Source organism: Symphalangus syndactylus, chromosome X (genome assembly GCF_028878055.3).
Source record: "Symphalangus syndactylus isolate Jambi chromosome X, NHGRI_mSymSyn1-v2.1_pri, whole genome shotgun sequence".
Lineage (NCBI taxonomy): Eukaryota > Metazoa > Chordata > Mammalia > Primates > Hylobatidae > Symphalangus > Symphalangus syndactylus.
In genome coordinates this window covers 151,032,137-151,047,330 of record NC_072447.2, presented here as the reverse complement: position 1 = coordinate 151,047,330, position 15,194 = coordinate 151,032,137, and the positions used below count along the sequence as shown (strand labels likewise).

The following is a 15,194-nucleotide window of genomic DNA, read 5'->3' as shown; positions in this document are numbered from 1 at the left end:
TAGATGTTAGAAGCTAAGGTCATCTAAAAGATTTACTTCAAAATAAATTCAACAATTCAGTGCATCACCCTCTCTACGGTGTAAAGTGTGCCTTGCTTTGAACATGCATATAAAATTTCATTAAAGTGTAACATAAAAGTTTTACATTAGAAGAACCCAGGGCTGGACCTTTGTTTAACAGTCATGATAATTTATGGTGTGGATCTGCTACAGTTAAGTAGAAAAACAGCCTTCTCATGGTGAAATACAAGTCATAAAGACTGAAACTCAAGGAAAGCTGGAGGAATCCCAACCCTCCGACCACTCATTTTTTCCTCAGATTTTTGTTACACATTCTTTATTAATGTTCTCAATGCAGATTGAGACACAATACCAGTCCGTTAATTCCTATAATGCCGTACCTTAAAAGATATTCTTTCCTCTTGTTTTTCTTTTGGGCTAAACATATCTTGGAATTCATAGAAATTCTGTTTTTTAAAATCATGCCAATTACATGGATACTATTTTTGCCTTTTCCTATTAATCTTCTTCTGTATCCATTGGTTATTCTCTTTATTTTCTGCAAAAAGATCAGACTGGCTAAGAGACATGAAAAGAATTACAAATAACTAATATACGATCACACAGGCAGAGAGACAGTATTATCACTAGGATTTACTAAGCAACTATCCTTGAAAGAGACCTGCATTTGCATGGAACAGTCTTTGAGTTGAATGTGACTCTAACATCAATCAACAGATGTTTATTGAGTACCTGTGATGGAAAAACACTGTGCTAAATGATGCCAGAGGGTGACACACCATTCTCTAGGAAGCAACGTGGATATTTAAATATTAACAACTTAACGCAACAGTGGTGATGCAGCGAAAAGAGCAACAAACACATGTCCTAAGATATTCACCTACTGTGTAAACTCAGGCAAGTAACTTAACCTCTCTGAGCTTCCGTTTTATTATCTACAAAATGAAGCTAAAATATCAATCCCAACAAATCTTTAAGGTTATTGTGAGGGTCCAATCAATTAATACATATGGTAAGATTAGAAAGCTTTGGAAAGAAATGTTACCAACTTCCCACCTCCAGTTTTGAGAATCCAAATAAGCCAAAAAATATACCATGGTCTTCTTTATGTTCAAGTATCAAATCTTCAAAATTTGAGCATTCAGATTTAAATGAACAATTCTCAAAGACTTGAGATTTGTCTCCTTTATATATATATATAATTTCCCATTCTCACATTTTCACGAAAGGGGCATCCATAAATGACATGCTAAGAGATTGTATCAGTATATAGACTGTTCTCTTTCTAATTAAAAGGAAAAAGCAGAGTTCCACGGCTGGTCAAATTACATGGTAATTCCACAGATTTTTTCCACAAGTACAATATACACAATCCAATCCATTTGTTTCAGTGACAGCTAAATAAATATTCGTATCCACACAAAAAATAATAGGCAATGATCTTTTGTGGAAAGGCACCTGACTTGGAAATAGGCAGATGTGGATTTCTGAGCAAGCTCTACTACCAACAGGCTGTGTGAACTTAGGTGAGTCACACAACCTCTCTAAGATTGAATTTGCCATTCAATAAAATGGCAAGAACACCTGAACATTCTAATTCACAATGATCAAATGAGATAGCATGTGGAATAGCATTCCACATGTTGGAAAGGTTCAGACGAAATGTCAGTTGTTGATGATGCAGGCTCTGGGGTCAGCTTCACCTATGCTGAAACCTGGATTGTATCACTGAGTACCTGTGTGATTTCATTGCTTCATCTGTTAAACAGGGATCACAACAGGTCCTATCTCAGAAAGTTGTTGGAAGGATTAAACGAAATTGAGTCTTTACAGAATTTAGTCCAAGCTTGTGGCACAGAGTAAACACTCAAATTATAGTAGCAATGATAATGTTGAGTTCTACTACAGGTAAAACACACACACACACACACACACACACACTCAAAAAGGTTTCTTCAAGTTTGGTCTTGAGTTCTTTAATCAGTAACATTTCTTTCCATTTATCAGTAAGCAAGTTTTTGAAATCACTCTTTATCCAACAGCAATCAGAAAAAGAAAAACAAAATTACAAGTGAAAAATGTAGTCACTGCAGCAAAAATTGTTTTGTCTACATGACAGGCTAATCAAGTATATGGCAGTTTTCCTCTTTGAGGTATGACCTACAGTTACAAGCTCTTAAGGCCACAGCTCTAAATTGTTCCAGAGAAGACCATTTCACTGGACTTCTACAATTTTGAAATTATGTTAAATAAGTGCAAATTTTGCATGCAAAAATAATCTTAGCTAAGAATAATGGGCATTTATTTCATGTTAAAGGTTAGTACATTAAAGCCATTTCTATTCAACAATAATTAGCATGTTTAAATACAATATAATTTGTATCCATCTACAGGATGCTTAAATGTATGGAATCTCATTCATGTCTTTAATGATGGATTCATTTTCGAGGCAGTCATTTTCTATCTTGATTTGTGTATTTTAAAGTTGTTAAATGCTTGACTGAATCATTAGCAAAACAATTCATGTACCATTAAACTGATTTCTACCATGAGATAATTTTCTTCCGTGTCCAATAGATGTGCCTCTTAAGATGCACTGAGATAGCTTTTATTCTTTGGAGGGTTTGGGGAGTTGCGGAGGAGACCTTACTAGTGAATTTCACCAACTTAAATTTCTCCTACCCACACATTCCCTTAAGAAACACAACCTAAAATGGTTTGTTGAATGAATGCTCAAACACACGGGAGAATGCACACTGTACTAGCAAAGAAAACAGACCATAGGCAGTCTCCCTTTTAAGAGACCACAGAGGGAAAACGGGAAAGATAAATGGATGGAGGTAGAGAACAAGAAATGCTGGGAATCTCTAGGCCTTATTCAAAACAGGACTTCCCCTCCCCCCACCCCACCACAGCCCTAGTATCTCCAAGTTGGCAAAGGTTGTGTTCCTCCCATCTCCCACACCTTCCCATCCATAAACAGTCCTGTTCGCTCTTCTGGAGGATTGTAGCTAACGAGGCCTCGGAAGACCTGTGCGCACAGAACAGGAGGAGGCAGCCGGGTTGCTGCAGTGCATGGGCCATGCCCGGCTGGAGCTGAAACAGTTCACTTTTGTCTAGAAAGCAGACCCCCGCCCCTTCTCCGGCACTGCCCCGCCCTCGCAAGGTCGAAGAAAACTGGGGAAAGTGCAGTTCGGACTGCTGGGGCAGGCCCTGGGGGCTGCCTTTACCCGAGGAGGAGAAGCCTGGCCGGCACATGGCCCCTTCTCAGCCTTGACAGCCCCACACAGACCTTTGAACTTTCTATTTATATAACAGTTTAGTGAGTTTAAGTCTCTTCCTGTATAACTGCCCGTTTGCAAGCTTGCCTCTAATTAGGCTATTTGTGAGACATCACATAAAAACTACAAACAATTGATGCTGTCCCTTGCAGTGAGAAGCCAGCCACTGTCACAATCACTTAACTACGATTTTAACTAGGCTTTTGAACGTTCTGATTTTGCTATCAAGGTGGTTTTCTTTTCTTTTTTTTTTTTTAAGAATGTGTCCCTTTCTGTATTTTCTTTCTTTTCTTTCCTTTCCTTCCTTCCAATGAAGAAAAGGTAAGCATGCCCACAAAGAACCTTGGCCTGTCACAAAGCAATACCTAATCAATACTGGGTGGGAGGTGCTTACAGAACTGAAAGGCTGTACATTTTGTAGGCCCTCTGAATTTGCTTTTTTTTCCCTCTTAAATGGGGATTAATGACATCATTACATGATCTTCAGTCACCTCAAGTATTCATTTACTTGGTTACCAAAAACAAGTCTATGGAATGATTTAAATAAAGAAATTTGATTTTTTTAAATTTATCTTTTTCTTTAAGAGCAAGTGATGTCTTTCATGCACACAGACAGACATCTGTGCCATCTTTTTTCTTTCACAGAATGGTTTATATTAAATTCAGACTCAGGTGAACATTGCTCATTCATCCAAGAATCTTAAAGAACTTGAGCTTTGGCCCTTTAATCGAGTCCAGAGCATGACCCATTAAGTTATTCTTGCAGTTTGTGAAATCCAGTGGTATGTTCCATTAGGCATGTGAGCATTCCAAAACACTGCACATAACATGCACACTGCAGCATCATTAGTACCCCATCCTTTCCATTTGCATTTGTCCTAACAAATGTGTGTGTTTATAAATGGGCACACACTTTTTGTTTACTACAGTCAAGTGTTTGCAAATAACACATATGCCTGTGTATGTAAAGTCTTTCTTCATTATGTCTAGGAAAATGAGTTTGTTTTTAAGCTGTCCTGATCCATTTATTGTCAGGCATCTAGGGTTGCAGTAGAGATAGCTCAGAGCTTACTGTTCCACAAGTGAATGTTAAGAATAAATTCAAGGTAAATAAGATCGTTAACTTTGCTGGTCTTTTTTTCCTTTCTTGGCCCTCCTGGGGGCTTGGGGGTGTGGGGAGTGGAGGCCATCACTTTAAGTAGCTATTTACTCCCAAGAAATGGAAGTAAACATATAATGAACATGTAACTGGCATGCTCTGGACTTCCAAAGAGAAGTGGGAAAGGTACCAATTTCCACTCAAGACAATGTCAAGCTTTTTAGTTCATCCACTATTGTCACATTTATGTTCCTTTTCTCTGTGGAGCTATACAAAACACAGAAGCACAACCACATTACAAATGTTTATAAACAGAGATGCATAACGAAGTGTGCCACTCACGAGCAGTAAGAAGGAGAAATTTTCCTGGATCATGTACAGAGGGAAAGGACAGGCTTATTTATGCAGATGCGTTACACTAATTAATCAGTATTTCACATAATATTCACGAAGTGTCCAAGTCTATGCTTCTTAACTGATGTGTCTCAGTTAGGGATCTGGAGGAAAAAAGGTTTTGCATTTTCCTTAAGATAAGAAAAAGAAAGCCTCCCACAGGGGTGAGGGAGCCTATCATTTTTTTTAAAGAAATCAAACATAAAACAGTCCATTCCCTTTAAATATGCAATTGCATATGCATAAGATTAAACCCGAATTAATATAAAAAACATGTTTCTAAAAACCTAATACCTTGTATATGTTTAACATTTGAACTATACCCATGAAATTAATTATAACAATGTCTGTTAAATTAACGATGTAACCCACACCATATATTAGGCAAATTGTATGCAAATAGTAGTGCTATGGTTATCAGTTGTTCTGCAAAATAAATCAGTGAAGCAGAGTAAAGGCTGTGTGCAGGAGCATAATATCTAATTAAGCAATAATTTTATTGTAATTTTTACTTTCAAATAACAGCATTTTTTAATGTAACAATGTATTTCTACAGAGCTGATAAAACCTTGGTATCCAAAACGCCTTATAGATTAATACTGATACAGCATAATTTGTGCTTCAAGGATTTATCCGGAATTGCTGTAAAATAAAATGTATTTAAGTTCTGATTATCTTGGATTTGCAACTAAAGGAGGCATGATTGGCATAATGAAGCTGTTGGCTAAGCATATGACCCTTTTTTAAAGAAGGAAATTGCCTAAAATATCACATCAACAGGGGAAATCCTTGTAAAAATACACAGCATTCATAACCAACGGCCGCTAGTAGTTTAACATTGCAAAAGATTTCGCACTATTGGGAGGTACTACAGATCATTCTAAATACATTTTAAAAGGCAATAACCAAGAATGCAATTTTAAGCGGTTACCACTGCGCCCCCTCCCCATCTAATTCCTTAGACTGCGGGGGGAATCTGATACGTTTAAGTATTATGACAAATAAACTGTGATAATGTTTGTAGTAGGTGAAGTTTTTGAAAAGTTAATAGATATGTATATCAGTATTTATGCACACGCGCACGCACATCTCTAAGAGAGCAACAACTTTCCAGCTCCCCAGTCACCTTTCTACCATCTTTCAAAATGTCTCAGCGACAAGTTTAGGGTATTTTGTGAAGAGCTGACTCAACCTTTGAATCTGAGCTGGATGCCCATTACAAAAAACTACGGCTGCCTCCCAGTGGGAGGCCGACGGGGGTCCAGCCGGTAATTAAATGTGCATTGACATCAGAGCTGCGGATTTGGGGGGCCAACTCCAAAAACCCTCAGTCTTGAAAGCCAAGCGCCGAAGTCGGCCCCGAACCAAGGTCCCCTGAGTGGTGGCCCCCAAAGCCGCTGCTGCACCCGGGAGTGCAGGGAACTTGGGCTGAGTCGGCAGAAGGAAAGGTGTGCGCGCCGCGCAGCGCAGGGATGGAGGTGGCAGCAGCGGGGGCGGTGGCCACCAAGGAAGCAGAGGGCTGCTGGCGGCACCTGGCCGTTGCCTTTCCCCCATGGCCCGCCGCGGGCGTTGGGCACCTGGAAAGTTGAGGCATTTCGGGCGGGCGGCATCCGGGGCTCAAGGAGGCCAGACCAGCGAGCCGCTCCGAGAGAAAAGCTCCTGGGAGGTCGTGCGGTTCAGCCCTCGGGCGGCACCGAATTCGATGTGAGCCAAATGCAACTCTTTAGACTTGGAGCGCAAAGCGACGCTTTCGGGTCCGCATCCCTCCCTCTTCCCGCACCTCCCCCCACCGCGGCATCCGACCTAGGAGTCAGCGCGGCCGGGGCCAGAGGTGGCTGAGAGCAAGTGGGAGGGAGACCGGGGCGCCCCCCACGACAGCTCCAGCTCCTCTTAACAAAGGCGAAAACCTCAGACTTCGCCAGGAGACTCGCTCATCAAAGGAGAAGGCAAAAATCAACACCTACCACTGCTGCTCCAAGTCCCAGTCTCTGAAAAAGTCGAATAGATCCATAGCGGCCGGGCGGCGGCGGCGGGCGGGCGCCTGTCCCTGATCGCAGTGGGTCGGCGCGGCTCTCAGCACAGCTCGCTGGCGGTTCTCGGCGGCCCGGCTCTCCAGCCCTCCCGCCCAGCTAAAAGTGTCCGGGCCGCATCGGCAGCAGCGGCGGGCGCTGGAGGTGTCTGGTCCTGTGCTCCGGAGAGGCAGCGGCGGCAGTGGCACTGGGCGGGCAAGCGCCTGGTCGCCCACTCGGGTCCGCTCGGTCCGCGGTAGCCCGCGCACCCAGCGCCCCGACGCTGCGGCGGCAGCCGCTGCGGGCTCAGGCGGGCTGGGCCGCCCGCCTGGCTGGCTGCGGGCCGGCGGCGGCGGCGGCGGCGGCGGGGGCGGCCGGGGCAGAGGCAGCGGCGCGGCAGCCGGGGCGGCAGCGGCGGCGGCGGCGGCGGCGGCGGCGGCGGCGGCGGCAGCGGCTGCACAGGCGGCGGCGGCGGCCGCGGCAGCATCACACACTTACACACTCACAGGGGGCGGAGCCTGGACAGCTAGAAGCCGCGACATGGAGCAGGCACGTTATCATCCCCGGATCTGGCAGGGGCTCGCCGCGCCCGCCCCTGCCTTTCGGGAACCCCCTCCCACTCCCCACTGTCAAAATCAGCTAGTGGGAGCGGCCACAGAGCTGAGGACCCGGACCCGGACCCGGACCCGGACCCGGACCCGGACCCGGGACGCAGGGGCCGTGGCAGGGATACAGGAGGTGGGCTGGCGGGACCGGGACGCAGGCTTGGGGAATGGGACCCCTCTCTGAAGCCCAGCCCACCCCCACCACTGGGAATTAGTTTTGAACTAGAAAAGACAGCACAAACAGCCGTGGGGTTGAAGGTCGCCCCCTGCCACCTCAAGCACAGCTCCTTGAGCCCCCGACTAGTGGAGCAAACTTTTGCGGGCCTGAGCATCCGTCAGGTCTGTAGTGCGTAGCACGGGGGTCCAGGAAGGAGAAGGCAGTCACCTTCACCGTCCCCGTGGCTCCACGTGCCCGCACCCAGGCCCTCCAGGCATGCCTTTAGGCGCGCACCTAGTAGGTCAGCGAGCTATAGGCCCTGGATTCAGTGGGCTGCAAGGAGAGGAATAAATGACTGCCCTTGTGTGGTCCTTGAGTTCGGGGTTGGGACACTGTTAAACTGGGTTCCACTGTCACTTTCCTTGCACATTCACCAGGTGCCTTGAGCAAAAGACTTCTGCACGCTCCTCCTCTGAGAAATGGGAAAACCACTGGGTGTGTGCCCAGTATCCCACGCACCGGCTGCCCGTCTCCCTTCTGGCCTGAAATTCTCTTTCTGCACGTGGAGGGTTTAACCGAGCCTCCTACTCCCTTCAACCTCCACCTCTGGTCCAGGAAGGGGTGGATCCCTTTAGCCAATTCCCTGCAGGGAAAGGTTCCCTGGCCTCCTTGCAGAGAAAGGGCTGTGGGAAGGGGCAGGACCGGTTTCTGGCATTTCAGGACATGAGCATTCTGCAGTCCTAGGCATCTAATTTGCCTTCTTCGTGTCGTTATACAGAGGGAATAGTATTGGCACATTATTCAAATCCTAAGGCTAGAACTCTCTTGGGAAGGACAGTAGACTGAGCCCTGACAGAGCAGGGTGCCAGTAGCTCTCTGTGTGATTCCAAGCAAGTCACTTATCTGGGCCTCAGTTTCCCCATAAAACACCCAGCAGCCCTCTGGCTCATACTTCTCTGACATTCTCCCTTCTATTTGAATATGCTTCTACAGTATTATCTCATATTACCAAAATCATCCAAATAGCTTTTAAGTTCATTTTTTTTCCTGAAGAAACAGAGACCCTAAGGCATTAAAATGCTCAAGATCTGATATTTCCCCTAGAGGGGGATCCCAGATTAGAACCTAGAACCTGGGAAGCTCTTCCAGGGCTGGAGCCAGTAGAAGGTGCCTCAGCTCCAACCATGAATGACTTCAGCATCTGAGCTACAAGGGGCCCAGGGTCTGGTCTCTTTCACATTGCTTTATGGGGGAAAAAAAGCACATCATTAACATAGAGAAACAAGGCTCTAAGATTCTGCAACTCAAGCATCCAGTGGGACTTTGCTTAGATGTCTATTTACTTTGCATGGGACCAAGTCCTCAACAGATACTGGTTGATTGATGGAAAATCAACCAGTGGGCAGCCAAGGGGAGACTACATCTCAAAGTGGTTTGTAGATTTGGCTACCTGTAAACTCCTCTGGTCGAAAAGACTCTATGGAGAAACAGTTACTGGCAAAAATGGTGCTGGGGATTTTCAAATTATCTCTGTGCCTTATTTATTCATGGAATTCTAGTATTCAGCCCTGGACCGAGAGCCCTTAAAGCAACAAGGACGGCCTCGCTCAGATCTGTGGCCCCCAACCTTTATGCCTTCAGTAAAAAATCCTCAAATTGGATTTGATTGCTGATGATTGTTGCCAGCATTAGTACTTGATCTGCTTGAAAATCCTTAGAGGAAAGCCAGAACATCTACAATTAACATTTAAATGGTGATTATGGTCACTTTGTTTCTGGTTTACTTTTCTCACAAAATTGTATTTAATGGGGAAAGATAGAAAGAAAATAATATGCTAGGCAAACAAATTTTCAACAGAAATAAAGCTGCCCCTTTAAGAGTTCCAGCCCCCCATCACCCCACTGGTGCACTTTCTTCCCAATCAGCAGGAGGACCAAGCAGAAGCAGAAGGAGCCAGCAAGAGGCAGCACTATGAACAGAAGTGCCTGCGGGAAGGAGAGAAGAGACAAGTGGTGCCGGCTGCTGCTTCAAAAGAGGGGCAGGGGTTTTCCCTTCCTGAGATCAAAACCAAGCAGGAAGGTTGGGTTGGGTGGAAGGAGCCCCCACTTCCTAGCCACTCTCCTCAAACAGAGATGAGGCTAAGACAGGCAACACTGAAGGGGCCAGGCTGTCCCTGAGGCCTCTTGGCCCAGGCCTGGCACCTGCTCACTGAGCATCAGCTACTGGGCAAGGTAGAAGCTTTGTCTTCTCTGATCCAAGGTGTGCTTTCTCCCTTCCTCCTCACTCTGTGCATCCCTGGCTCTGATGGGGCCAGGGGCCCTAGAACTCAGCTCTTCAATGAATCCTCAAATATGTGGGCAGGATGCTGGATCCAAGCCATGCTTCCTCCACCAAAAAGCTAGCAGGAGGGAGGAGAAAGCACTTTGCATGGAGGGCAGTAGCAAGAGGAAATAAAAAGGCTATCTGGAGGGAGGGCCCACTGCTGCTGTCATACTGGGGTCATCTAGCTGTCATCTAGCCTGCGGTGGGGATCCAGTTGCTTCCCCCTCATTCCACTCACTATGGCATCTTAGCTAAGGTGGAATACTCCCCCTCACCAGCCTAATGCCCTTGTTTTGGCTGGAAAAGCTCCTTTCTTACCTAGCAAAACCCACCTTGGGCCCCAGTTTCAGAACTCTCAGTTCAACCGAATATTTTAGAAACTGCAGGCACAACCTTCTCTCCCTCTGACCCTTCTCCCTCTGTTGGCTTCTCCCATTTTGACTGTATCCCCCACCCCTGCCAGTGCCTCACCAATTTCCTCTAGTCACAAAATCCCAACCAAAAGGAACCTACTGGGAGAACCCGTAGGCCAACAGAAAGCCATCTTTTCTGACAGGAAAGGATCAAAACTGAGACTCCATGCCCCAATCCATTGAGATAAAACCACAAATTGTTTTTAAGAGGGATTGGTTTTATAGAAATGCTGATTTTCAGATTTTCTAAAGTGAGATTTTTGATGTGAATTACTTTTAAAGGAGTTTAATTTGTAGTCTCCAGGTACTAATCTTTGTTTCAAAGAACTTGAAATCCTCCATTTGTATAGTTGTACTAAAGGCACTGTCATGCAAGTTCAGGTAGTGTCTAAAAATTAGGATTAATTTAAGAAAGTTGCACTGTGCCTGTCAGTTACAGGAAATGAACAAATTGACAACGTGTGATACACATGTCATCATGTCACACCACAGATTTCCACTTAAAATATTAAGCATTTGTTTCTGACCTGGTATGCTGTCAGGCTGACTTACTTTCTAGGAAGAAATTACGATCCAGGTTACAGCTCATTTGGGGAAGCTTGCTGGAAAGAATTCCATGGGCACCATGGGGACTACCACCTTTCACAACTGTGGCTCCTCTTCTGACAGAACCACTTGGTGCTGCCATGAGTTTAGAATGGAGTGACATGACTCTGAATTTGGGGCAGTTTCCACACATGGGCTGCAATGTCCAGAATGATTCTTTTAAAGAAATACTTCAATCTTTTCTCTCTTTTTTTTGAGACGGAGTCCCACTCTGTCACCCAGGTTGGAGTGCAGTGGGCAGTGGTACGATCTCAGCTCACTGCAACCTCCGCTTTCCAGGTTCTCCTGCCTCAGCCTCCCCAGTAGCTGGGATTACAGGGACACACCACCACGCCCAGCTAATTTTTTTGTATTTTTTAGTAGAGATGGGGTTTCACAATGTTGGCCAAGCTGGTCTCGAACTCCTGGCTTCAAGTGATCCACCCGCCTCGGCCTCCCAAACTGTTAGGATTACAGGCGTGAGTCACAGTGCCCAGCCTATTTCAATCTCAGTTCTCCCTAGAAACTGTAAGCCTTATGAGGGCAGGGCCTGAGTCTATGTCATCAAAGCCTAGGATGGTATCTGACACATAGTAGACCCTTCCAGGATCTATCTAACCAGCCTCTGTATAGGTAGCAATCTCAGGAGTTAATTTCAAATTGGGTCAGGACAATTCTCTGACCTTCCTGAATATGCATATGTAATTTTTTTTCACAACTCCTGTTTCTACCATTTATACTTTGGATCTCAATCACGTATCATGATTGAAAGACCCTACACTTGAGTTTTCTGGTTATCATAGGTAATGATCCCATTTCAGAGCTCTTCTAAAGTCCCTGGCTCTGGATTCCTACTAAGTCCTAAATATCGAACACCATCTGACCTTATGTCAATCATCTGCTTAATTAGGTTTATGGTATTTGAAAGGTCACGTTATTCTGATTTTAGATGACATGTTGCTGTAATTCCTTTTAAATATTTAGCATAACAATAAAATAGATAACATTGACTGAGCCACTATATACCAGGCACAGTACTAAGCATTGTATATACATTATTTCATTTACTCCTCAGCATGATTCTCTGAGGTAGATACTAGTATTGTACTTACTTATTTTGTAGGAGAAAGCCAAGGCTCACAGAATCTGAGTGTTTACTCAAAGTCACAGAGCTCATAAGTGCCATAGCCAGGTTTTGTCCCCAAGCTGGTTTGCTGGCAAAGCCCATGTACTAATCCACACTGCCATACTACCCCCATCCTGCATTCACAAAGTATTTCATCTCACTTTAGCTCTGAGAGTTAAGCAGAGAATTAACCATACTCTCCATTTGACAGTAGAGGAAACAAGTTAAAGTGATTTCACCAAGGGCACATGGTGGGACAGCTGAGCAGCTGGGGCTGGGCATGAAATCCAGTGCTTGTTCTACTTACGGCATTGTTGTTTATAGTCTCAGGGCCACCCTGATGAACTATAATACCCTGGGAGTTTGGGACTGAAGTGGCATCAGTTAACTGTTGGATTAGAAAAAAAATTCTCATGGTGCAATTTCCCTGATCTCAACTGTGGCTGAATTAGAGGAAGGCAGTTGACTGAGCCATGCCCTTGTATTAATGAAAGTCAATCTAATAAGCAACAGGAAGCAAGAATACGGTGGAGCAATTCTTGCTTCATCGTTTAAGAAGACTCAGATGGGCCTTTTTCCTGGAGATTATAAATCTAGGGCTAAGAAACTTCTTTGGCTAAATGTTGGGGAACACATGTTGGTGGGCTGTAAGGTGTCCACAGGGAATTATCTTCTGCATATGACTGTGCTGCTATGCAACGACGAATCCCTGGCTCATTCTTCTAACTTCTTGAGGGCTCCATTTTCTTGTATATAAATTAAGGAAGTTGGAAACAGTCCAGCTCTGGCATTCTATGGCTCCTTGATTTGAAGTCCCTTTATATAACCTCCCATCCATGGCCAAATGCAGATTGGTAGCTTATAATGATGAGGGAGGTAAAGTGAAGAGTCATCTGAATTGCCCAGATCAATAATCTCCATGTCTGATATGGTGATTGAGAAATCTACTTCCTGGAGCTCCGAGTGCTGTCCCTGGGCTGCTCTCATCAACCCATTCAGCAGTGTGGCTGCCAACAGTTTCTTCCTGGAGCCAGCTCTGCAGGGCTGAAGGACTGGATTCCAGAGGGAAGTCAAGCATTTTTCCAGTGGCCAGAGAGGAAACCTAATGTATATGAGAGTGCTTTGTAAATGGTAAAAAGCCCCAGATAAATGTGTGCTCTCATCATCCCTAGAGCTGATGTCTTAGAGGCTTCCCCATCAGGTGACATCAGCAGTGCTAAGTGTACTAGCTATATTTGGATGTTTTATTCTAGTTTTTGTTGTTAGTTTACAAAAGGGTATATATTAACCAGGCATGGGTCCCGGTTGCAAGTTTTCATGCTTTTAAAGTAATATTTATTAAGATATATAAACTTATTTCTACGTGGTAATTATTTTTTGGAGGGAGTTCAGATCATTGATTTTCATACTGAAACATTTAAAGGGTTTTAAATCAATGTCTTTGTTTAAAGCATCCTGGTTATTAGCATCGTGAGAAACTTTTATTTTTCTAATAAGTTGCTAACAATAAAATCCTTGGCGGTGTCATTAATAGAAATGAAATGACTGCCTAAAGTCAACTTTTAGCTGCTTCTGCCTTTTTATTTTCAGGAAATGGAATGCAGTAAGCCCCTCAAGCTCTGAATTATTCTTGAAAGCTTTGATGCTTGGGCTCAGTGATGGCCATCAGAGATACAATTAGGCTGTGTTGTTCTGTGGGTGAAAGGAGAGCAGAGGCCTCAGCCTCCAGAACTTTTGCCTAATCACCTCCTGGGAATTGCTGCTCCGAAGAGGCCATGCTTCTCTGCCACTAGGTGGTTCATCCTTCCTCCTTTCACAGCAATCAAACCAGATCTGGATGATCAGGATGACCCAGAGTTGGCCTGGATTGTAACAGTTAAATGGCTGAGGAGACTTTCCACCACTACCCCAATGGCCCCCTTAGGCTCTTTCTTCCATAAACCTGCAACCTCCCCAATGAATGAGATGCCTCTGGACCCACCACCAATGATAATGGGATCTGTGGTGAACAGGCAAAAAAGTGCCTGCCCATTTCCACCCCCATAGTCTACTTTGCATTTCTATGAGGGATCCAACCAGGCCAAAATGCTTTCACAATCTTCTGAGAGACCACAGCTTGGAAGAGGGCCATATCCCTCACCCAGCTGCACTTCCAGGTGTCATACTTGTGCCTCACTCGATAGCATCTCCTTAGGTCAACTGGCCATACTTTGAGACTTTACTTATCAGATCATGACATTTTAGTCATTTACATTTCTCAGCAGGATGATGGCCCCAAGATAGTCTTTTTCTTTTCTGCCAGCATATAGGGTTTTTAAAAATACCATAGAATATCAGCACTACCAGGAACCTTATTGATTATCTGTAGTCCAGTGGAGGCTCAGGTTACTCACCAAGATTGCACAGCTAGTTATATGAATCAAAACCATAACAAGATCCCCCAAGTCTCAATTGAAACTCAAATTATGCAGTCTTGAAATCTTAAGCCACTGCATCTTATACCATTTTATGTTTTAAAATACTTATCATTTGAACCATAAATTAAGGAAAAACTTATGCTTTGGAGAAAAATGAAAATTCCATCCAATAGTCTGTAAGAGAATGATTTACTTTTTTTGAGGATTGATCATCTGTGTAATCAACCATCTTCAAGAAGTGTTCATTAAGCTCCCAGTTTAAGGTCCCAGATTAAGTAGACACTTTGCCATACCACTGCTTGAAAGAGAAAATGGTCAGCTCTACTTGGAAAGCACAAACAATTTGCTTTATTTAAAGCATGCCTTCCTGGAACAAATTATACTGGCACTATTGCGTGTAAGGTGGCAAAGTAATTCTCAGTTAAAAAATAAAACGCAAAAGAAGGCCACAGGCTCTAGGATGGGAAATGTTCTGGCTGTACTTTCATTTTCTATTATCCTCATTAGTAATGTGTGTTTTCTCCAACATGGTATCGTTGACGTAGCATATGTAAAGTCCTACATGCAGCCCCCGCCTTCTGCCTCCCCAAATCTATCACGGTAGAATCCTGCCTTCCCCATTCTGATCTGCTGGATTGTGTATGGGAAAATGTTTCACCTAGGTCAAATAGCAACCATATTCTATCTCTGAAGCAGACAAAACTTTTGCTTACTTTTCTCATTCACCTTGAATGCATCAGAGGCAAATGTGAGTGTAAAGAAAAT

At 44.4% G+C, this 15,194-nt stretch overlaps 1 protein-coding gene across 6 annotated transcripts in view; it reads right to left on the bottom strand.

The window, feature by feature from the left end:
• Positions 1-7,273, bottom strand: part of AFF2 (ALF transcription elongation factor 2) — a 509,233-nt gene extending 501,960 nt beyond the window's left edge. For 5 of the 6 annotated variants that reach the window (XM_055267794.2, XM_055267797.2, XM_055267796.2 and 2 more), the window contains exon 1: positions 6,759-7,273. In XM_055267794.2, coding sequence (XP_055123769.1) covers positions 6,759-6,805 — 47 coding nt within the window. In that variant the 5' untranslated portion in view covers positions 6,806-7,273. The remainder of the gene's footprint in view (positions 1-6,758) is intronic. The other variant, XM_063634721.1, reaches the window with a different exon arrangement.
• Positions 7,274-15,194: the final 7,921 nt, after the last annotated feature.